We start from the raw sequence: 24,930 nt of genomic DNA, 5'->3' as shown, positions 1-24,930 counted from the left end.
CACAATAACCCAGAGTTATATGCTCTTATTTATTATTATTTTATAATATATTTTTATCATCATCAGGAGTGTGTCTACCAAACAGTAAGTTCTACAAGGATAGGATCCTTGTTGTGTTCTGTTCATTACCCAGTATTGATCAAAGTGCATGAAAAATAATAGGTGCCCAATAAAAAGTCCTTAAATAATGCATCGAAACGAATATACAACTAGCAAAAATGCCCTGAATTCCACAGGGGAAAATACTGTCAGGATTTCATTCTACCTCACTTTCTTGTCTTCTCCTGCTTCCTTAATCCTATTTTTACCTATCCCCTCCTCTTTTGCTCCCCACTCCATCTGTAAGAGCCCATTTCCTTTTATTCTCCTCAATCACTATCATTTGCTTCTAGACATAGGCATCAATTCAGTTCAATTGCTCAGTTGTGTCCAACTCTGTGACCCCATGAATCGCAGCACGCCAGGCCTCCCTGTCCCTCACTGTCTCCCGGAGTTCACTCAAACTCACGTCCATCGAGTCGGTGATGCCATCCAGCCATCTCATCCTCTGTTGTCCCCTTTTCCTCCTGCCCCCAATCCCTCCCAGCAGCAGAGTCTTTTCCAATGAGTCAGCTCTTCGCATGAGGTGGCCAAAGTACTGGAGTTTCAGCTTTAGCGTCATTCCTTCCAAAGAACACCCAGGGCTGATCTCCTTTAGAATGGACTAACTGGATCTCCTTGCAGTCCAAGGGACTCTCAAGAGTCTTCTCCAACATCACAGTTCAAAAGCATTAATTCTTCAGCACTCAGCTTTCTTCACAGTCCAACTCTCACATCCATTCATGACCACTGGAAAAACCATAGCCTTGACTAAACGGACCTTTTTTGGCAAAGTAATGTCTCTGCTTTTGAATATACATACTATCTAGGTTGGTCATAACTTTCCTTCCAAGGAGTAAGCGTCTTTTAATTTCATGGCTGCAGTCACCATCTGCAGTGATTTTGGAGCCCTGAAAAGATAAAGTCTGACACTGTTTCCACTGTTTCCCCATCTATTTCCCATAAAGTGATGGGACCAAATGCCATGATCTTCATTTTCTGAATGTTGAGCTTTAAGCCAACATACCGCTTGTTAAATTCTCCTAGCGATACTCCTTGTTAAATTATCCTTTGCCCCAGGACTATATTGAATTTTGCTTTTTACTTTCCTAAAAACTCAATCAAATTTCTCATTATGTATTCAGGTTTTCTGAATGCAAGTTGATTAAAATAACTGATTTACTTAACCTTCCCAGTGAGACTCCTAGTTTATCAAAAAATGTTCTCTGTAATTGGTGAAATTTTAGAACATCTGTAAAACTTTAAATAAGAATACTTATCTACATTTGCCTAAGAAATGTTGCAACAAGACTCTGGCCTTAGGAATGATTGCTTCAACCAGTATCCTTTGATGCCCCTGGGCTTGCCAACTTGGCATCTTACTGCTCTGACTCTCACTTGGGGCCTTGGGGGTATGCATGTACTATCCTCCTGTCTGACACAGACCATGACCCTGGGTTTTCTTTCTGCTCCACACTTTGTCATCTTGTTGATAATTTCTTAGTATCTGCCCTGAGCTAACTCTCTGATTTTAGCTACCTCACCTGGTCTAAGTACTAAAAGATTTGAGAAACATACAATATAGGATGGGCTCAGATGAGGATAAGAAAACCTTCTGACGCTTTGCTGAGAGAGGAATCAGCTACCGTTTTACTTCCCTCTCTTATATTTGCCTCCTTACAGTGGCTGGATTCCCACGATGCCAAGAGATTCACTGCTATCAAAGAAAAGAGTCTTCTTTTTTCTGTTCCAAGGTTTAGCATTTGCTGTCTTTTTTTCTTAAAGCATTTCTCCCGTACTTCCACATGGTGTTGCTGCTGCTGGCTCCTCTTTTGGTATCAACTCAAATTTTACACACACAGATCTCCTTTGACTCTCTAAGTGGTCTTTTTCCAGTTATCCTCTGTTACAATATTCTCTTTTATCCTCTTTCTAGTTACTACTGAACCTCAAAAAATTTATGTTTGTATATATGTACTTACTTTCTTGTTTACGTAAATGTTTAGTTTGTTTCCACCAGACCACCGTACCTGCCTGCTGAGAAACCTGTATGCAGGTCAAGAAGCAACAGTTAGAACCGGACACGGAACAACGGACTGGTTCAAAATTGGGAAAGGAGTACAACAAGGCTATATATTGTCACCCTGCTTATTTAACTTATATGCAGAGTACATCATGTGGAATGCCAAGTTGGATGAAGCACAAGCTGGAATCAAGACTGCAGGGAGAAACAGCGATAACCTCAGATATGCAGATGACACCACCTTTATGGCAGAATGCTAAGAGGAAGTAAAGAGTCTCTTGATGAAGGTGAAAGAGGAAAATGAAAAAGTTGCTTAAAACTCAACATTCAAAAAAAAAAACTAAAATCATGGCAGACAGATGGGGAAACAACAGAAACAGTGACAGATTTTATTTTCTTGGGCTCCAAAATCATTGCAGATGGTGACTGCAGCCAAGAAATTAAAATGTTTGCTCCTTGTAAGAAAAGCTATGACAAACAGACAGCCTATTAAAAAGCAGAGATATTGCCAATGAAGTGTAGTCAAAGCTATGGTTTTTCCGGTAGTCATGGATGGATGTGAGAGCTGGACCATAAAGAAGTCTGAGCGATGAAAAATTGCTGTTTTTGAACTGTGGTGTTGGAGAAGACTCTGGAGAATCCCTTGGACTGCAAGGAGATCAAGCCAGTCCATCCGAAAGGAAATAAACCCTGAATATTCATTGGAAGGACAGATGCTGAAGCTGAAACTCCAATACTTTGGCCACCTCATGCATAGAGCTAACTCATTAGAATAGACCCTGATGCTAAGAAAGATTGAAGGCAGGAGGAGAAGGGGACGATGGAGGATGAGATGGTTGGATGGCATCACCAACTCAATGGACATGAGCTTGAGTAAGCTCCAGGAGTTGGCGATGGACAGGGAGCCCTGGCATGCTGCAGGCCATGGGGTCGTAAAGAGTTAGACATGACTGAGCAACTGAACAACTGCGTGAGATCCTGAGGACAGAGATCTGCCTATCTTTCTCACAGCTGTATCTCCAGGACCCTAGACTGAGCTTGGTCTAGCATACAGTAGGCATTTAATAAATAATACTGCATCTCTCATATTTCCAAACCTTCAGTAGGATATACTGAAGTTGAGGGAAACAGGATCTGCCATGTGATGACCATCCTCATCTTGACAATCCTTGGCTCTGTATATAGTCCTGGCTGACGTGGTCAGAACAACCAGGGATGTTCAAAATCCTTCAACAATTTTGATCTGACAATGGAATTAAACATGGAATTTCCACATTTTGTAGAGAAAGTGAATAAGGTCCTTTAGTTTCTAGCTTTGAGAATTTAGTTTATGGGAATAATAATGAATTGCCCATCATTATTTTGTTTTTGTTTCACCAAGTGGCAAGTTTTAGGTGAGCAAAATTAGAATCTGTGAAAGCTGCTACAAATCAGAATCTTTGTTATTAACTCATTGGCCTTATTCTTCTTTTTTCTTTGCAACCTCATCTTCTTCTTTTCCATCCCCTTCCCTTTCTGCATCTATTTTAAATAATTATTTATAATGCAAAACCATGATTCATGTGGAGTTTAAACCTCAGTGGAAATTTTAACTGTGCTACTTGAAGTTGATTCAAACTACAGAGGTACACAGTTAAGTAACAGATAAAATTGCTTTTTTAATCTTAGAAAATGTTTATAATGTATTATTAAATTCAATTCAAAAAATAAACTAGAGTTTGTTAATAAAACAAAAATGTTTGGGCTAGCTTTCAAGGAAGTTAATTTTTACTTTAATATTTAATATTTTAATGTTGTCAATCATCTATATTTCAATACAAGTTTTAAAAATAATTTTTTGAATTAAAATATACTTTTCATTAAACACGGGCTTCCCTGGTGGCTCAGACAGTAAAAGCATCTACCTGCAATGTGGGAGACCTGGGTTTGATCCCTGAGTCAGGAAGATCCCCTGGAGAAGGAAATGGCAATCCACTCCAGTATTCTTGCCTGGGAAATTCCATGGATGGAGGAGCCTGGGGGGCTACAGTCCATGGAGGCACAGAGAGTCAGACACGACTGAGCGACTTCAATTTCACTTTGACTAAACACATATATACAAATAAAAGGCTTTTTAATGTTTGTCACAATATGAAATCAAATGCTTTTACTTTGGAGGTCAGAAGTGAATTTTGGTCAGAAATATGTGTATATGTGCATACATACACACACACAATGACAACTGGGCTGTTTGTATAGGTCTGCCAAGTTCACTTATCACCTGATGATACATTAATAATTAAAGCAGTGATAATGATAACAATAAGAGCAGTAGATATTTGTGTAATTTTACCAAGGTCCAGGCAGGGTGCTTTACAAATGCTACTTAACCCAATAACTAGTTAATTGCATGTCAGGCAGCATGATCACAATCTTACAGATGACAAAACTGAGCCTTTAGTCAGTGAGAAGCAGAGCTGAAATTCACACACATGCTTGCACACTTCTTTGCACACCACACGCTTGGAGTCTAATAATTGACACCTTTCCAATAGTCTACTTAATGGTCTTCAAAAAGATTCCTAACAATCCAATCAATCCATTCATTCCCCAGTAAACTATATTTGCGATGGCAGAGCCTAAGTTATTTAGACTAACACATTTTGCTAACAATTTGATAACATTATCCATTCTGCTTCATTATGCTCTCTGATGGTATCTGTTGTTTTTACTGTGTTGTGTGGTCTGTCGTGTCCGACTCTTTGTGACCCCATGGACTGTAGCCCACCAGGCTCCTCTGTCCATGGAATTTGCCAGGCAAGAATCCTGGAGTGGGTTGCCATGACCTACTCCAGGGGATCTTCCCAACCCAGAGACTGAACACATGTCTCTTGCACCTCCTGCATTGACAGGCAGACTCTTTCCTACTATGCCACCTGGGAAGTGCTGATGGTTATCTATCCTCCTCAAGTGAGTGAAATTAGGAAAGAAAACTCAGTAGGAGAGAAAAAATTGAAATATGAAATTGAATCATTTTCTCAGTAGGAGTCAATTCAACAAGGATCGTAACTAGCCATGTATAAGGCACTGTGTAGAATACACACAGGACACTTGTCCTGCCTTCAAATAGTTCATTGCTATTGATCATATCTGGAGGAGACACACACACACACACTTAGTGATGGCAAAGATAGGATCATTATCACCATTATTTATTGAGCACTTCCACTATATCCTAGGTGCTATTATAAGTATTTGCTATTAATTTAAAATCTCACACCAACTCCAATTATTATCCCCATTTTATGGATATAAAACCAAAAGGTAAGAGACTCATTCTATATCACACATTAATAATTGGGGAAACATTCTTTGAATCAAAATTTGCTTTATAGCAATGTGGTACCCTATGGCTGTGCTGCCTGGCCCTAGGAAAGACTGTGATAGGTGCTGAAAAAAAAAAAAAAAAAGTAAATGATTGAATTAGCACATCAGACAAAATTGTAGCAATTATAAGAATAATGGCTAACCAAAACTAAGTGTTCATGATGTTATCCCATTACTCAGTCTCCCATACTTTGCTGGAGTGAAAAATAGACTAAAAATGTACACCAGACTTATTCTAAAAATGTTATAAGCATGAGAATCATGTAGATGTGATTCTGGTGCAGTGGGCTCTTATGGTCCTGGGCACCTGTAACTTACAGCCTCAAGGGAGGCCCTTGTACAACAGGAGAGTCTTGAGGTAGGAAAAAGAGAGGTGTTTGATGGAAGGCTGAGAAGTGGCAAGGTGGAGATGAGAAGGGAGGTGGTTTTGACTTATCCAAATAGCTATGTTCCATTTTCTAAGAGCACAGTGATTGCTCAGGAACTATTATCAGTCCAAATTTCCCCAGCACCTGCCATGCCTTAAGGAGCAATTGCAAAACAGCTGCCTCCAAATTCGAGAGGCTTTCTAGGTCTGTAGAACATTTTAAAATTCATTATTTAAATACACCTAAAGGAGGCTTGTCATTTTTTCTAGTTTCATGAGATATAGTTGACATACAGCACTGTATAATGCGGGAAGCATAATGATATGACTTATATGCATCAGGGCTCACTATTTTTAATCCCACTGTCTCCCTCTAATTTTATATAGGGCTCACTAAGACTTTTAAGTCTGGTCTCTGTAGCATTTGATTTCATAAACTCTGCTTTAAAGTTTCTCCAAGAAAAATTTAAGCATCAATAAAATGACATTTCCAAAGCATTGGTCAAGCCATAAATGATCCCTGTTGAACAAGGTTCAAGTAGAAGAGTTTATCAAAAAGTCACACAGATCTAGAGTTTATATACACCTGAAGGTTATGCTCATTCTACCTCTTGGAATTCAGCCACCAAAGCACTTTGGCCCTAATTGATCATATTTAGTGCCAGAAGCCTATTAGGAGTGAAAAGAGAGCCTGGAGCTATTTGCAATGAATGCAGACCAAGAGGCTGGCATAACAAAAAAATGTACAACAGCCATCATTTCTAAAAAACACAACTGAATGTACTGGTGGAGGTGAATAAGTAAGTGAGTGGAGTCATGCCAAAGAGTTTACATCCAAACTACAGTCTATCCAATACTCCACTTAACAGCAGCCAGGAAATGAGTGACAAGCCTGCACTGTAAGCCAAAACACCTCAAACAAAAATACTCCCTTTTCCTTAAATCCACATCTGCACTGCCTTTTTCAACGAAAAGGAGTTATTTTGCCTTAAAGGCATGATATTAGAGTTAGTGTGTTTCTGACTTATGGATCATTTAACTTGGTCATAACCAAAGTTTCACAAAAAGCATAAACATGAGCACTAACAGGCCTTGATACGTTGAGGGAATAAAGCAGGTCCTTAACTAAGCCATTCTGCCACATCACCATTCCGACATGCTGAGACCGCTTTGTCCATGAAAAATTGAGAACAGATGCATCACTGAACACATTAAAAGCAAAGAAATGCAGAAACCAGAGGTTCATACTTCCATTTTAATGCTGAGTAGCCCTGCATGAGTATGCAATAATGTATATCATGCTTGATGGATTATTCCCAAATTAAAGTAGAACCAAGATCACCACATGCTATTTTTTCATTTATATTATTCTGATGTAGAATTTGCTTAGTATTTAATAACTTATCATAATGCAAAAAAAAAAAAGAGAGAAGAAACCACTTTTGATTTGAAAAAATCAAGATTTTTTTCCTACTCTAAATTTAACTCATAAGAGGAAAAACCACACAAACTGACTCCACTTGTAGTACTGTGTTCTATTTTGGCAACCACATTTTGAAAAGGGGTAGCAATAAACTGAATGAGAGTTACTGCTGCTGCCAGGTGAGCAAGAAGCAATATGCTACAGACGACTCAAGGATTCAGAGATATTTAATCTATCCTAAAAGTAACACATAGACAAAATTATCCCAATTTCTCCCTGCGCTTCATCTGCAACACCCAGGCTTCTGTCTCATTACTCATCATTAGTTGTTACTGCTTTTTAGCTGTCATTTCCACCAGACTATCAACTTCAGGAGGTTCAAGGACCCTGTCCTCTTGCTTGCCTTTTATCTACTACGCCTATCAGAGTGTCTGATAATAAGCAGGAGCTTTACGTGTGCGCATGTGCTCAGTTGCTTTGTGACCCCATGGACTGACTGTAGCCAGCCAGGCTCCTCTGTCCATGGAAATTTTCAGGCAAGAATATTGTCGTAGGTTGGCATTTCCTCCTCCAAGGAACTTTATATTGTTTTACTAATGAATGACTGAGTAAAGGAGATCCATGACCATGTATGACCCAACAACTAGACTTAACTGCAAGGTAGATTATACCTCAATATGAGGTTGAACATCTTCTAACAGAAGCATTTAAAGTTTAAAATGGCTGCCGAGGTGCTTAAGAAGATGTAAGGGCAAAAATAAACATGGGTAGAGTAGGCAAAAATCAATCAATCTTTGGGTCCTGAAGTATATTCCAATCTTTAAGATGCTTGCGAACTCTGAGGTTCTATGATTATAACATAAGTCATTCACAAATTTGGGTCAAAATTTAAACTGAAATCATTGGAACTCTTCTGTGATTGGAATTACATAGAAAATTTCTCAAATATCACATACCTTCTCTTTGGCTATACATTTATTTTGCTGAATCAAAGGGAAAATGGTATATGCTTTACTGTAAATGATTTTATTTTTCTATTCACTGTGCTTTCTTTCGAAATGCTTGGGATGCAAGCATTGATTTAACAGATCTAAAATGGCATTCCTCACTAAAGAAAGTTTTAACATTTTGGCCACAAGGCAGGGACAAACCATACCACAGACAATTAACGCAGTTCGTTCAATTTCACACCACTGAATTTAATCACAGAAAATGATCTCTAAACTTCATTTAACCAGTGTCTGCTTTTAATCATAGGGTGCTTAAGCTACTTACCACAAAAGAATAATAAATCTTGAATCCAGGTTTAGCCACAAAGTAGTCATCAGACTTGAACGTTATTTTAATCTGGTTCGTTCTTGATGTTATCCTTGGAGGAACTTCCTTGTGTCCACACCATCGTCCTCTAATAACAGTACTGGTTTCAGATATGTCTTCAACTTCTACAAAATCATACCTGGTACCAATTTAACATAAATACATTTTGATTAAAATGCACTTTGAAATTCATACTTTCACTGAGAAATTAAAACTAACATATGCGATTTCTCATGACCTATTATCTGAAATGAAGTTTAGAAGAAAAACCAGTTCTTGGATTAGATTGCTCAAATTCAAACTTCAACAATCTATTCTGAGGAAAAACTTTTATACGCTTTCAGCCTATCCTCCTGGAGTGAGTGAAAGTTGCTCAGATATGTCTGACTCTTTGTGACCCCATGGACTGTAGCCCACCAGGCTCCTCTGTCCATGGGATTCTCCAGGCCAGACTACTAGAGTGGGTTGCCAGGCCCTCCTCCAGGGGATCTTCTCAACCTAGGGATCAAAACCCAGGTCTTCGGCATTGCAGGGAGATTCTTTTTTTATTATTATTATTTTAATTGGAGGCTAATTACTTTACAATATTGTAGTGGTTTTTGCCATACACTGACATGAATCAGCCATGTGTGTACATACATTCCCCATCATGAACCCCCCTCACACCTGCCTCCCCACCTCATCCCTCAGGGTCATCTCAGTGCACCAGCCCTGAGCACCCTGTCTCATGCATCGAACCTGGACTGGAGATCTGTTTCACATATGATAATATACATGTTTCAATGCTATTCTCTCAAATCATCCCACCTTTGCCTTCCCCTACAGAGTCCAAAAGACTGTTCTTTATATCTGTGTCTCTGTTATCTCACATATAGGATCATCGTTGCCATCTTTCTAAATTCCAACATATGCTTTAGTATACTGTATTGGTATTTTTCTTTCTTACTTACTTCACTCTGTATAATAGGCTCCAGTCACCCATCTCATTAGAACTGATTCAAATGCATTCTTTTAAATAGCTGAGTAACATTCCATTGTGTATATGTACCACAGCTTTCTTATCCATTTGTCTCCTGATGGACATCTAGGTTGCTTCTATATCCTAGCTATTGTAAACAGTGTGCGGGGAGATTTTTTTACCATCCAAGCCAACAGGGAAGCCCAAGAATACTGGAATGGGTAGCCTATCCCTTCTCTAGGGGATCTTCCCAACCTAGGGATTGATCAGGGGTCTTCTGCATTGCAGGCGGATTCTTTACCAGTTGAGCTAACAGGGAAGCCTCCTAACACTTCCTAAATTGTCAAAAATCAAAACAGGATACTTTCTGAGCATCTAGATTATAACGGTTTTCCTGGAGAAGCCAATAAATAGAATCTCTTGTCATATTTTGGGAGATGTAGCTCCAGCTGTGTGCGTGCATGCATGCTCCATTGCTTCAGTCATGTCCCCCTTTGTGACCCTATGGACTGTAGCCCTCCAGGCACCTCTGTCCATGGGATTCTCCAGGCAAGAATACTGGAGTGGGTTGCCAGGACCTCCTCCAGGGATCTTCCTGACTCAGGTATTGAACAAGCATCTCCTGCATTACAGGCGGATACTTTACCGCTGAGCCACTGGGGAAGCCTGTAGCTTAAATTATATACCCACATGTTTACTGTATCAAATTTTTAAACAAATTCCCACTTGGAATTATTTTACCACATCCAGCATTTCTGTAGGAAAGGAAATGGTCTATACCTACACAGCATAAAAAAATCAGCAATTTCATTGTAGAAAATAAATGGTAAAATTAGAAAATAAACAACTATTTTCTCTTTGTAGAACCTATCTTTTGGAAGGATTGTATCATAAATAATGGCATTTATCATAATCAAAAGCACATGCCTTTAGCAGTGATGTGCCCTAGCCAGTACTGAATATATCTGGTCTGTGTGTGAATGAGGGTAAGACCATGGGTTCATCATTGACACTGGCCAGAGAAACAGAGAATTGCAGGATTGAAAAAGACAGGAGAGGCATTTTAGATATTCCATGGAGCCATTGGATCCTCAAAGTCCCTGAACAATATTCCACTCTTTCGTTGTAGAGTAAAACACGTTCAGAGACAGAATCACTTCTTCTGAGATACCCCACATCTTCAGACATTCTACTTGAGAGCTGAACTGTGTGCCTTTCAGTTCTGGTCATCAGTACCCCACCCTTCAGTCACCTGTTCCCCATATGACTTTAGATGCTAAAGTCACAGTGCACACGATGAACACTCAGGGCACACAGTCAGGGTGAACAGTGGCAGAAGTCTCATATTTACTTTATATTTTCCTGTCATGATTACCAAAAGGAGTCAGCATGAGAACAATCACATCTGAATATGAAGAAAACCCAATACGGTTTAACTAGTCTTCATACACCTCAGAGCTCTTATTGGATGGGGCAGGGTGATCTAAGGAGCAGGTGAGCATAATAAAATGGTGGCTCAGTTTCACTGAAAATAGTCTGTGGGGCTTTTATCTCTTTTGCCTCAGTTTCCTAACGAACAAAATAAGAAGGTTTATGTAATTTTACCAGCTGAATATCTCTTGAGTGCTATGCAAATTAACTACTTGATATATGGTGGTTGGAAAGTGAAAAGTACTAAGACAGAATCATCATTAGACCAATAAATATTACAATGTAGATATCAAGGAAGTTTTTCAACAGATGGGAAGAAACAACTTCATTACATTTTCTATACAATGTATGTGAATCATATTCACTACACTAAGCAAAAGTATACTTTAAACTTTAATAACGCAAGAGGTCACTTTTGTTTTTTAGATAACCGATTGGTACAATTTTCATTCTCAAAGCTCCATTTTGGTTTTCAGAGAGGGTCCTGAACTCTTCCCCTTCTTCCTTTCTCCTCTACCTCTTACTTCACTACCTCCCTCTACAAATTTTTAGGAGCAACTTGATTTGATGAATGGTCTGGGGATCCTTTAGTCAATCCTAAAGGAAATCAACCCTGAATACTCATTGGAAGGACTGATAATGAAACTGAAGCTCCAATACTTTGGCTACCTATGTGAAGAGCTGACTCATTGGAAAAGACCCTGATGTTGGGAAAGATTGAAGGCAGGAGGAGAAGGAGGCGACAGAGGATGAGATGGTTAGATAGCATCACCAACTCAATGGACATGAATTTGAGCAAATCCTGGGAGATGGTTAGGGACAGGGAGGCCTGGTGTGCTGCAGTCCATGGGGTTGCGAAGACTTGGACACCACTTAGGGAAATGTCGTCCTTAATTTCCTCTCCTACTTTTAAGGTCAGGACGCCCAAAGGGTTTAGTCACTACCAGATCAAAACCCTGCACGGGAGTGGAGACCAGTATCTCTTCAATGACATCATCTTTAATAATCTTTTAACACTGGCCTTGGTGTCTGTTTACATGATCTCTCTCTCTCCCTTTTTTTAAGCACAGGAAATGAAGTCTCCCTTTCAAGGTTGAAAAGACACAAGATCTCCTCAAGCTTATTCTCTCTGTAAATATTAACTGGCTCTTCCTGCATGTATTCATCTTTACTTTCCGGCATACATTACCCTCTATGGTCCTAGAAAGTGAGTGCTAGTATTCTTGAAAAAAAAAAGCAACATAATAAAAACTGTCAGCGTAATAAGCATGCAACAAAGGACAGCCAAATTTGAGGCACCTGATTTTTATTATTCAAAGTAAAATAAACCTGCTGAAAGGATTTAGCAGTTTAGTAGTAGTTCATTGGCAATGCAGAACAAGTGCATGCAGTGAAGTACAGGAAGGAAGAAAAAATCCTCCGCATCTTACGCATGCTAATTAAGGGAATAAGATGCTGTGAGTGGACAATTTGAAGAACAGCAGCCAAGACTTGCTCAGAAAAATATGCTCAAAAGGGAGAAGGCTATCTCAGTGCAGCTTTCATTTTCTGCTGACCCCAAAACTGCAGGAAGAACAGACCTCTGAGGAGGAGCACACTCGCCTTGGGAGCTTGCCTTCTCTTTCTTTTTACATCTATCTGCAGCCTTAAAATTACAGTTTCAGGTAAAGGCCTGGCAGGGTCCTTGCCATCACCCTCTCCCAGGGCTGGGTCAGTTCCTGGAGCCCAGCAGTGGGTACACGCCTCAAGTCCTGGGAAGCTCGCACCTGAGCCACGGGACACGGTTGCTGGTGACCCGGGACACTGGATGTGTCCAGCCGCTCACAGAGGTGGTTCTGGGTCTGGCCCAGAAAAAAGAATCACCCAGATCCCCCTTCTCTGGAAATCACACAGCCTGGCTGTGCCAGCTGCAGGAGTGAGCTTCTGTGAGTCATGCCAGGTTACCAGGCCTCCACACAGACTGTGCTTCAATTTACGTTGTACATTAGGACGGACATAAAGGCTTTTGAAAAAGAAGTTACGTATTTTGGATAGGGCCCAAATGAGAATTTTGATGCAATGATTTAAATCTTTTCTTCACCTTGGAATTTACCCTAATATGGACTTTATTTCACACTCACCTACAGATATCATTTTCCGCTTCCTCTAATCCAAACTGATTGTCAAAGGCTAGCTGTATCCTTGTTTTCTCCTGGGAATGGAGCCGCCAGGTCAGAAGCAGGTTGCGAGGGTAGCTGTTTGGGAAGCGGGGACTCTGCACGTGGCCGTGTCCTGTCACCTGGATGGTCTCGTCTCTTCGGTACAAGTCTGTGAGGTGATTGCTCTCTGTTAGTAGTCACAACTTGTAGAAATTAGTATGTTGCTCCAATTACAGGAAAGCAAAAAAAGAACAGTTTAAAACACATCACATTGCAAAACACTTCTTGATTTTGTTTAAAAACATTAAGGCCAAATGGCAGCTTTGCGGTTAAACAAACAACATCCATGTTTTTTTCTACTACCCCTGTCTCCTCAATTCTTCATAAATCTAGACTTGACTTCTAATATTTTATATTTTGGGAGCGCTCTTAAGATTGTTTTTGACACGCAAAATTAACAATTATCTCAGAACTCAGACTCATTTCAATTGGAATTAAAATGAGCAAGTAATTTCAAATAGTTCATCTTTCCTTTTTTCCATGTAACATAGCTGACCCTTGAGCAACACAGGTTTGAACTGTGTGGGTCTGTGAATTTTTATATATATATATACACACACACATACAGTTGAAACAGGAGGGAAGCAGGGAAGCAGGCAGGGCATGATGTAACCATGATGAAGACTGGTTAGAACTAACTTTGTCCAAGATGTCGGAAGTGCCAACTTGCAAGTAGCCCTAGTGCTTCATCTTACGCGTGTTAAATGACACGCCCATTGGCACCACGACAGTTCTGAGGTCAACCATAAAAGGTCAAATATTGTGCTGTGAACAAATTCCTAAAAATCCCTGCCTCTTCCCCCAAATAATTGGAATAATCCTCCCACTAATTAGCCTATGAAATTACCCAGTCCATAAAGAGTATCCACACTCTATACTGAGGCTCTCTTCTCGCTTTCTGAGATGGCCCACACTCTGCGAAGCGTGTTTGCCTTTAAAGACATCCAGTTACTATCACTTCATCTCTGAATCCTTTCATGACAAAGCAAGAACCGTAAATTCATCAGCAACATTGTAAATGCATTTTCTCGTTTGACTTTCTTTCTCTTTTCTAGTTCACTTTATTGGAGAATATATAATACATATAACATATAAAATATGTGAATCAACTGTTTAGCAGTAAGCCTTCTGGGGACTTTTGTTGTGGGCCAGTGATAAAGAATCCACCTTCCAACGCAGGAGACATGGGTTCAATCCCTGGTCAGGGAACTCAGATACCACATGCCATAGTAACTAAGCCCACGCAACAGCTAGGGAGGCATACATGGCACAGTGAAGACCTAACACAGCCCAAAACAAACAAACAAACAAAAGCCAAAGAGGTGGGGGAAAAGTAATGTTTTTGGCCAACAGTGAAGTATGAGTAAAGTTTGGTTGGGGGTGTGGAGATAAAAGTTATATGTGGATTTTTGACTGTAGGGTGTGTGTGTGTGCACGCACATGCTCTTAGTTGCACAGTGGTGTCTGACTCTTTGCCATCCCATGGACTGTAGCCCACCAGGCTCCTCTCCTGGCAAGAATACTGGAGCGGGTTGTGTCAACTACAAATTGGCGTTTGCCAAGAGCATTTGCCACCTCCCTCTGCAGAGCCTGAATCCTGTGCTGCTGCCGCTGTTGACCCTCAACATGCCCTGAAGGCAGTTCCACGTGGAGAGTGAGGCACACTGTGCTCCAGGGAAACTGGGGAATAGGTCTTTAGATAGTCAGATATTTTCAGAAACTGGTTTCATGATCCCAATCCAGGCATCTCCTCACATCTAGAAAAGCACTGAATCCATTCATGGTGACATCAGATTCTCATGACTAACAGAAAACCTTTTGTAAAGTAAGTACTTGACTGCTCTGAATTCCCCCTTCACAACATCTTATATATTGACCTTCCCCACTGCCTTTTTTGAACCATTCCTTAGAGGTATCTGAGGTCCTGTCTCATGGGCTACAGTCTTCATTTTGCCTCATTAAAATTTAACTTGCAACTCTCACTTTGCATCCTTTTAGTCAACAGTTGCCATGCCCTTTTCCTGGGGACCTTTCTGACCCAGGGATCAAACCTTCTGCGCTACAGGAGGATTCTTCACTGCTGAGCCAGGGAGAAGCCCCGGTAAGGTACTGGCATCCCTAAACCTCACTTTGTTCACAGATCAATTATACAACTAATTTTTTTTTTTTCCATTGACAGAGTAACAGTATATCTTCAATGATTAGCACAGGAGGTGCTCAATAAATATTGCTGAATGAAAGAACAAATGAGTGAAACAAATGAGTGAAAAGCAAATTAAAGACTCTAATGATATTTAATGACCATGTATTTTTTAATCAAATGGCATTTTCTAGTTGTTTCTCCATCATAAAATATAATTTTGGGCCTTCATTGTTGCTGACTTAAAATAGTTCCAATTCTATTTTCCGTATATTGTATAATAAAGAACTTGTCTGATCTTTGTCTTGTGTTCCTAAAAGGGAACTTCTAATCCCTTAGAATTCCGAAGTGTCTTTATTATTTATAGTAGGCCCTTGGGGCCAAACCTGATTTTATGCTGATGGGGTGATTCACTGTGGGCCCCTAAGTAGTTTCAGGATGGGGACTGGTTGTGATAGAAAGACTAAACACGTGACTTTCAGCTCGGACACCAGTCTGACTTTCCAACCTCCCTGGAGGTAAGGTGTCTTGGAGTCTTAGCCAGTGATCCAATCAATCATATCTATAGAATGAAACTCTTATAAAAACTCTGGTCACTGTGGCTTGAGGGAGTTTCCTTGTTCATGACACACTCATATGCTGGGAGGTGACATGTCCTGAGGACATGAAGCTTCATGCTTGAACCTTCCCAGACCTCTCCTTAAGTGTCTCTTTGTTTGGCTGGTCCTGATTTGTATCCTTTATCGTAAAACTGTAGTTAATAACTACAGTGTTTTTTTGAATTCTATAAGTTTCCCTAGCAAATTATCAAATCTGAGGGGGTTCTAGGAAGCCCTCGTTTACTGTGAATTGGTAAGGAGTATGGGTAACCTGGGTACCTCACAACTTTCAGCAGGTGACTGAAGATCAGTCTTGGGACCTGGGCTCTTAACCAGTGATATCTGACCTAACTGCAGGTGGTCTGTATGAGAACTGCACTGCTCAGCGGGCCCATTTTGCCTATCTCCCAGTGTCCAGAGTTCTTTGCATTTTAGATTTTGACATTTTAGGCCCCTCTGTATGCAGAACTGCAGCCGCAGTCTATTTGCGTCCTCCCACAGAGAGTTGACTCCGAAGCCTATAATTCAGTGAGCCTGGTCAGGGAGGCCTAAATTGCTGGTGGAAACCACTGAAAGATTGGGTTGCAGAGAGTGATTGTTAAAGCTTCCAAAATAAGACAAGGGGGATGAACAAGGAGTCAGCATGTGAGATGCAAAGGCTTCTCTCCTTTTACAAATGTTCTGATGTGGATGGGAATTTCAATTTTTCTTTCTTTTTTGACTAATTCAGTGTTTAGTGTTTTGTGCTTGCCCGGCTAGCTTTTGTGTGGGAGACAGCCTTAGGAAGAACAAAGGTAGCTAGAGGAGCGGACGTCCCAGCTCCCAGCCTCTCGACCAGGAGCCCAGAACACCGGCTCTGCAGTAGTGTCCCATGCTCTGGTCCCAGGTTTGATGCTCTTAACTATCTGTAACAGAAGGTAGTTTTCCTTCTTAGCCTGAAATTTGCTAGAGGCAATTTTAGATCCTTTGCTATCTATAATCACTTTGACTTCTGAATCACATTGTTTATATATAATTTATAACCTCATGCCAAACTCAGGGCTATTCTTGGCAGAAGAGCTGTAATGAATTATAGAAACAGAGAGCAACCTATCAGGTTAAACCTGAGATAACTCTGAAGTGTTATATACAAAGTCACATTCCTCAATGAAGGCATTTACATTGGTGTTCCAATAATAACTAACACTGTATGCCAGGAACTCCAGTAAGTTGTTTAAATTCGTTACTTAATTTAATCCTCACAACAACTGTATGCAATTAGTAACATCCCCATTAAGAACAAGGCTTAGAGAGTTCAAGAAACTTATGACCTCAGGGCACAAAGCAGGTGGTGAAATCAATATCTGACCCTAGACTATCTTCAGAGCATACATTCTTAACCAGAACACTGTATGAGTTGTTAAACTACAAAAATATGAAATATATCATTTTTCATAGAGAGGGAATAATTTTGATTTATGTTTTACACGCCAAGAATATAAGTTCTTATTTTACATTTTAATACAGAAAGAGTTTCACATAGTCATTACTTTGGGTTATGAATTTGATGCTTTTAAAAAGTGAATTAAAATGAAAGGAAAAGTCAAAATGTTTTCATTCTGTCCCTAACTCTTTGGCAAACTGAGTTTGCCCAACCAAGTATCCCAGGAGCTCCTTAAATCCCTGGAGGCACTATCACTTACTTTGGGATTCATCTTGAACAACTGTTGTTCTCAGAGTGTGGTCCCCAGATCAGCATCATCAGCTGGGAATTTGTCAGAAATGTAAATTATCAGACCTTATCCCAGACCTACTGAAGCAGAAATGCTGGTGGTGGAGCCCAGCACTATTATTTTAATAAAAGCCCTCCAGGTGATTCTGAGCTCTCTAAACTGTGAGAACCACTGACCATATCATTCTTTCTGCTCTTCTGGGGAACATTCTTAACTTCCCATGCTCCTTCACTGCCTTGCTTGACTCTATATCTCATATCTGAATTTTCATCTTACCTCCCTGCCTGATGACCTGTCTTGGGCTCATTTTCCTGTCTCTGACCTTGAAACATTCTTGAGGACATCATATTATATACAGAATGAACTAGGGTAAGAACTATCTATTTTGGAAATTATCTATCTAAAATTCCCCATTTCATGGAATAGTCATTCTTGGCCCCAGCAGACACATCTGGTAACCTACTGCTTCAAGTTATGTTTAAGGAGGAATGAAATCACAAATAACGGTTTATTTTTTCTTCTCAGATCATAATATTGTCTATGACAGCATGTGATCCATATGGTAAATGCTCAGTTATTAAAGAATTAACATATTTCATCAGTGATTCCATAGGAATAAACGGTGATCTCTGCAGACAGTGGCACCTCACACAAATTCAGTAGAACATACAGGGATACTCATTTGCTCCACTGTCTCTCTAAGACATCCAGGAGCCAGTATTATGAGTGTTAATAGCTATAAGCCAAAAGAAAAGAATGGTCATTGGTTCAGGAAATTCCCAATTTGCAAAGGGATTTATTATAAAATTTCATTTATAAAATGGTTATTTCACAATCATACAATATATAATATGAACAATGTTTGATGAGCATGTAGTTAAGTGTTATATAAACCAAACTGCTGCCAAACAGCCACATTACAACCACTTAATTTTTGTGGGATGCAATATATTTTACAAGCATCCAATTTTGTAAGTCTACCATAAGTTGATAAAAAGTAAATATTGCAGTAATTACCACTGCTTTCATTCTGTTTTTTCTTTTAAATTTAATTTTGTTATATTACTTTAACAGGTAATGAAACCAACACACAGAAGTTAAAGTGATTTGTTGTAAGCGAAGAGAACAGAAGGCTGGCTGGTATATGGAAAAGAGAAGTTTTGAATGCAGCGACATCAAATAGGTGACTTTCTTCGCTACAATCAACAGCAGCATCAGACACACCATGTCATCTTTCTGGCTTCTGTTTCCTAAACTAATAGTCTAGGGGCTGAAAAATATGATATTTAAGATTCTTTTCAGGTCCAAATGACCGGACACCTCAACGATTTTCCTTCAGGAAGGCAGAACTGCCAGTGGTTTGACTGACAGATGTGAGCTAATAAGGAGACCAAGGAATCTGAAATCCAAAATCTTTAGCAGGATAAACACTTTTCCCATCTATCAGTGATTGTATATATAGTTGTATGCTATCATCTAAAATAGGTGTACAATGGATATTTTATCAATTGTTGTTCAAACATATGTATGAAAATCTTTCTTATTAACAAGAAAAGTGCCCCAGGCAAGTAACCGGCCACTTAGCCCATCAACTTGTGCTGAACACATTATGGAGGAATGTAAATAGATCCTTTAAAGTAGACAATGTAAAGTAAGCAATGTATTCTATCTTGCTTTTTTAAAAAATTAAGTAAAGGTTTCTGCCTGAAGCTGGTTGGGTACAGGGACTTACAGTTACTGAAAGATGGTTTATAATTTCTTTGAAAGTGTCACAGAAAAGTTAAAAAAAATTCATGTGCAGAATATTATATATCTTGTGGGAAAGGACAATGTCTTGTTTACCAAGGTAACCTCAGAACCTCACCAGTCTGGGCATAAGGAGACTTTCGAAACAGAGCTGTTAAATACATACATGGATGAAAGGTTACTGCGAATAATGAACAGGCAGAATTCCTAAACACTGAAAAGCATTTTGAGTAAGATAATAAATGAAAGGCAGTTTAAAATGCCCAAATAGTTTATTTCTAAGTGTGCCTGACGTTTGTGGGAACACATCTTGCACGAACGTTAAAGGACTATTTTGGAAAGAGTTACATTGAAATGATCCTGCTTGCCGTCCAGTTCAGACATTAATTTTGCAAGAACTGCCTCTTTTTCTGCACTATTTCCAGCAAGACATGCACCACCAAGCTCAGCAGAGTCAGTCCACACCAGTCTTTAAAGACCTGTGACCAAGAAAGAACAACGCTGGACTAAAGCGGGAGCGTTTGCTGCTATAGTTGGGATCTACTCTCAGACCGAGCAAGCGGTGGATGAAAATCGGGTGACTGACAAGTCTCGCAAAGTTCTCGTCTTATGCAGCCGTCTAATTTAGAATAGAAAGTTCAGCAAGGCTAATCAACAGTGAGACCTGTGACTGACGAATGCATGCTTATTATTCCTACTAACTACCTCTAATCTTTGTATATCCCTCAACAATCACATCATCTTACACAAAAGTATCTTAGAACGCAAATTAGTACCTTCATCAGTGAGACAGCGCACAATGTATTGCTGAAAAGGGAAAACGAAGCAAGGGAGTGATGGAGAACATAAAAGACTAGGGCAGGAGTCCCTAATTTTAAAATGAATGTCAATTAATAGATCAGGCCATAAAACATAATTATTAGAAAAGGCCAACTGGGATTAAAGTGAATTTAATTAGATACTTTTTCATAAATTAACTCCTAACTTAAAAAGCACAGGGTTGGCTCACCCTGTGCACTGCTAAAGGTGAAAATTAGACTTTGTCAACAATGTTTAAAAATCAGCGTGAAAGCATTTTCAACATTCTTTTTCTTCAATGTTTCTTTAGGCACTGAAGCTTGCAATCAATGAACTAATTTCCTCCAGGGACTGCTAGTGGGCCAATTTTCATTAAGGAATTTTGGGTTAACATCTGACACATCATCTTGGAAAGAACCAGTCTTCCAAAAGCCTATATAACAACTCTAAAAACAATCATCCCCCGTGATCACTCTGCTTTTAAGCAACTCAAGGGCAAAGCCGATTAAGCATCAGGATTTATTTAGAATTCTCTAGCAGAGATTTTTCTAAGAACTCAGTAGTAATACAAAACCTTTCTGTTTATAAAGATTTGAGCAGGAGGGAGTTGGTTGTTTCTCACTTATATATCTTTTTTAAAAAATTGTAATTCCTTTTAACACAAAGTATTAGTGTTATATAAACAAAATTCCTTAGAGTAACAATGTGGAGACAATATTTTTGTAATCAATTGAAAATTCCCTGAACTCAAAATTATTCTTCTTTAAAAATCTGAGTCTATAAAAAAAAGAAAGACAAAAAAAAAGAGTATCACAATGTCCTTTTGAACATTTTCCAGTTATAATTACCAGGGGGTAGTAATGCCCACATTGGTGCTTATTATTCCTCACCTCACAAGATCTCATAATGAACAAGGGTTTGTGTTATTATTGTACAACAGTGAGCAATTACACACTTTCTTTCAAAACCACTTGTATTTTATAGGTAGGCTAGAGAAGTGGTTGAGGCTTTCTTGGTAGCTCAGATGGCAAAAAATCTCCCTGCAATGCGGAAGACCTGGGTTTGATCCCAGGAAAGAAGGACATGGCAACGCACTCCAGCATTCTTGCCTGGAGAATTCCATGGACAGGGGAGCCCAGTGGGCTACAGTCTATGGGTTGCAAAGAGTCGGACACAACTGAGCGACTAACACACACACGTGTAGAAGTGATTATTAAATTGTATTAAAATGGATATTATTTTTGGTCTAAGTTTTTTGAAAATTGAAATCAGTGAAAATGATTGCAGTAAAATAAACATGCTCTATTTTATCACACTGTTGTTCAACTGCTAAGTCATGTCTGACTCTTTGTGACCCCATGGCCTGTAGCCTGCCAGGTTCCTCTGCCCATGGGATTTCCCAGCAAACATACTGCAGTGGGTTGCTGTTTCCTACTCCAGGGCATCTTCCAGACCCAGGGACTGAACCTGCATCTTCTGCACGTCCTGCACTGGCAGGTGGATTCTTTACCACTGAAGCACAAGGGAAGCCATTTTTACCACTTTAGGATAATCCAAATTAATTAATTCTCTGGTAATTCTTCTTATGCTATGGTCTCTGTGTTGGGATGTTGTTTACCATGTAAAGGATGTGAAAAAAATGAGACAATAACGTTCAAAACTGTGGCAGAGGGGGCAGGGACTGTAGAGCAGGATGACAGAAAACACTATAGATGAGGCTGTGAAGAGCAAGATCTTTCCAACCACACCAAGTTAACACCCAGAAAACAAGACAACCTTAATGACAAAAATATCTGCTTTTCCCAGTGCCAACATAACAGAGAGTCGGACATCACTGAGCAACTGAACTGACTTGAACATAGTCCTGATACATAGAAAATAACAGGCAAAATAAAAAAAAAAAAAATGTTCCCAGAAAGTAGATTTAGTATTTTTTTCTAGAAAACACTTATTATAGGAAAACTAACACTTTTATAAACATTGTGAAGGAAAGCTACTTAAAGTATGACCTCTGTTTATTCATAAAAAGTGAGAATTTTCTGAAATTATTTTACAGAGTAAGTTTCTGGAGGAAGTAATTAGTTCAACAAAGCTGATATGGAATGGAATAGTGTGTGAAAGAGATGATCTTGCAATACCATAATAATTAGAAAGTTAATTTATATTCAAAGACAAAACAGTTTGCTAATCACACCTGACTAAAGAGCTCACCAATTCTTAAGAGAAAACTAATTGAGAGTTAATATAAGAATCACATGGTTTATTATCTGTGGTTTATATATGTATGTATATAAAGTTATATTATCAAAATATAACTTAACATATTACTTAACATGTACATTCAGTTCAGTTCAGTTCAGTTCAGTCGCTCAGTCATGTCTGACTCTTTGGGACCCCATGAATGGCAGCACGCCAGGCCTCCCTATCCATCACCATCTCCCAGAGTCCACTCAGACTCGCATCCATCGAGTCCGTGATGCCATCCAGCCATCTCATCCTCTGTCGTCCCCTTCTCCTCCTGCCCCCAATCCCTCCCAGCATCAGAGTCTTTTCCAATGAGTCAACTCTTTGCATGAGGTGGCCAAAGTACCGGAGTTACAGCTTTAGCATCAGTCCTTCCAAAGAACACCCAGGGCTGATCTCCTTCAGAATGGACTGTTGGATCTCCTTGCAGTCCAAGGGACTCTCAAGAGTCTTCTCCAACACCACAGTTCCAAAGCATCAATTCTTTGGTGCTCAGCCTTCTTCACAGTCCAACTCTCACATCCATACATGACTACTGGAAAAACCATAGCCTTGACTGGACGGACCTTAGTCGGCAAAGTAATGTCTCTGCTTTTGAATATGCTATCTAGGTTGCTCATAACTTTTCTTCCAAGGAGTAAGCGTCTTTTAATTTCATGGTTGCAGTCACCATCTGCAGTGATTTTGGAGCCCCAAAAAATAAAGTCTGACACTGTTTCCACTGTTTCCCCATCTATTGCCCACGAAGTGATGGGACCGGATGCATGATCTCCGTTTTCTGAATGTTGAGCTTTAAGCCACCTTTTTCACTCTCCTCTTTCCCTTTCATCAAGAGGCTTTGTAGTTCCTCTTCATTTTCTGCCATAAGGGTGGTGTCATCTGCGTATCTGAGGTTATTGATATTTCTCCCAGCAATCTTGATTCTAGTTTGTGTTTCTTCCAGTCCAGCGTTTCTCATGATGTACTCTGCATAGAAGTTAAATAAGCAGGGTGACAATATACAGCCTTGACGTACTCCTTTTCCTATTTGGAACCAGTCTGTTGTTCCATGTCCAGTTCTAACTGTTGTTTCCTGACCTGCATACAGATTTCTCAAGAGGCAGGTCAGGTGGTCTGGTATTCCTATCTCTTTCAGATTTTTCCACAGTTTATTGTGATCCACACAGTCAAAGGCTTTGGCATAGTCAAGAAAGCAGAAATAGATGTTTTTCTGGAACTCTCTTGCTTTTTCCATGATCCAGCAGATGTTGGCAATTTGATCTCTGGTTCCTCTGCCTTTTCTAAAACCAGCTTGAACATCAGGAAGTTCACGGTTCATGTATTGCTAAAGCCTGGCTTGGAGAATTTTGAGCATTACTTTACTAGCATGTGAGATGAGTGCAATTGTGTGGTAGTATGAGCATTCTTTGGCATTGCCTTTCTTTGGAATTGGAATGAAAACTGACTTTTTCCAGTCCTGTGGCCACTGCTGAGTTTTCCAAATTTGCTGGCATATTGAGTGCAGCACTTTCACAGCATCATCTTTCAGGATTTGAAACAGCTCAACTGGAATTCCATCACCTCCACTAGCTTTGTTCGTAGTGATGCTTTCTAAGGCCCACTTGACTTCACATTCCAAGATGTTTGGCTCTAGATTAGTAATCACATCATCATGACCTGGGTTGTGAAGATCTTTTTTGTACAGTTCTTCTGTGTATTCTTGCTATGTCTTCTTAATATCTTCTGCTTCTGCTAGGTCCAGACCATTTCTGTCATTTATTGAGCCCATCTGTGCATGAAATGTTCCCTTGGTATCTCTCATTATCTTGAAGAGATCTCTAGTCTTTCCCATTCTGTTCTTTTCCTCTATTTCTTTGCACTGATCACTGAAGAAGGCTTTTTTTTTTAAAATCTCTTCTTGCTATTCTTTGGAACTCTGCATTCAGATGCTTATATCTTTCCTTTTCTCCTTTGCTTTTCGCCTCTCTTCTTTTCATAGCTATTTGTAAGGCTTCCCTAGACAGCCATTTTGCTTTTTTGCATTTCTTTTCCATGGGGATGGTCTTGATCCCTGTCTCCTGTACAATGTCATGAACCTCATTCCATAGTTCATCAGGCACTCTATCTATCAGATCTAGGCCCTTAAATCTATTTCTCACTTCCACTGTATAATCATAAGGGATTTGATTTAGGTCATCCCTGAATAGTCTAGTGGTTTTCCCTACTTTCTTCAATTTGAGTCTGAATTTGGTTATAAGGAGTTCATGATCTGAGCCACAGTTAGCTCCTGGTCTTGTTTCTCCATCTTTGGCTGCATAGAATATAATCAATCTGATTTCAGTGTTGACCATGTGGTGATGTCCATGTGTAGAGTCTTCTCTTGTGTTGTTGGAAGAGGGTGTTTGCTATGACCAGTGCATTTTCTTGGCAAAACTCTATTAGTCTTTGCCCTGCTTCATTCTGCATTCCAAGGCCAAATTTGCCTCTTACTCCAGGTGTTTCTTGACTTCCTACTTTTGCATTCCAGTCCCCTATAATGAAAAGGACATCT

At 39.6% G+C, this 24,930-nt stretch overlaps 1 protein-coding gene across 1 annotated transcript in view; it reads right to left on the bottom strand.

The window, feature by feature from the left end:
• Positions 1-24,930, bottom strand: part of PDGFD (platelet derived growth factor D) — a 277,802-nt gene that overhangs the window by 88,083 nt on the left and 164,789 nt on the right. Inside the window, exons 3-4 of the mRNA XM_052653124.1 lie at positions 13,084-13,288; positions 8,533-8,713 (exon numbers count right to left, since the gene is read on the bottom strand). Coding sequence (XP_052509084.1) covers positions 8,533-8,713; positions 13,084-13,288 — 386 coding nt within the window. The remainder of the gene's footprint in view (positions 1-8,532; positions 8,714-13,083; positions 13,289-24,930) is intronic.

This window comes from Budorcas taxicolor, chromosome 15 (genome assembly GCF_023091745.1).
Source record: "Budorcas taxicolor isolate Tak-1 chromosome 15, Takin1.1, whole genome shotgun sequence".
In the NCBI taxonomy this organism is placed as follows: domain Eukaryota; kingdom Metazoa; phylum Chordata; class Mammalia; order Artiodactyla; family Bovidae; genus Budorcas; species Budorcas taxicolor.
This window is presented reverse-complemented; position numbering and strand designations above follow the sequence as displayed.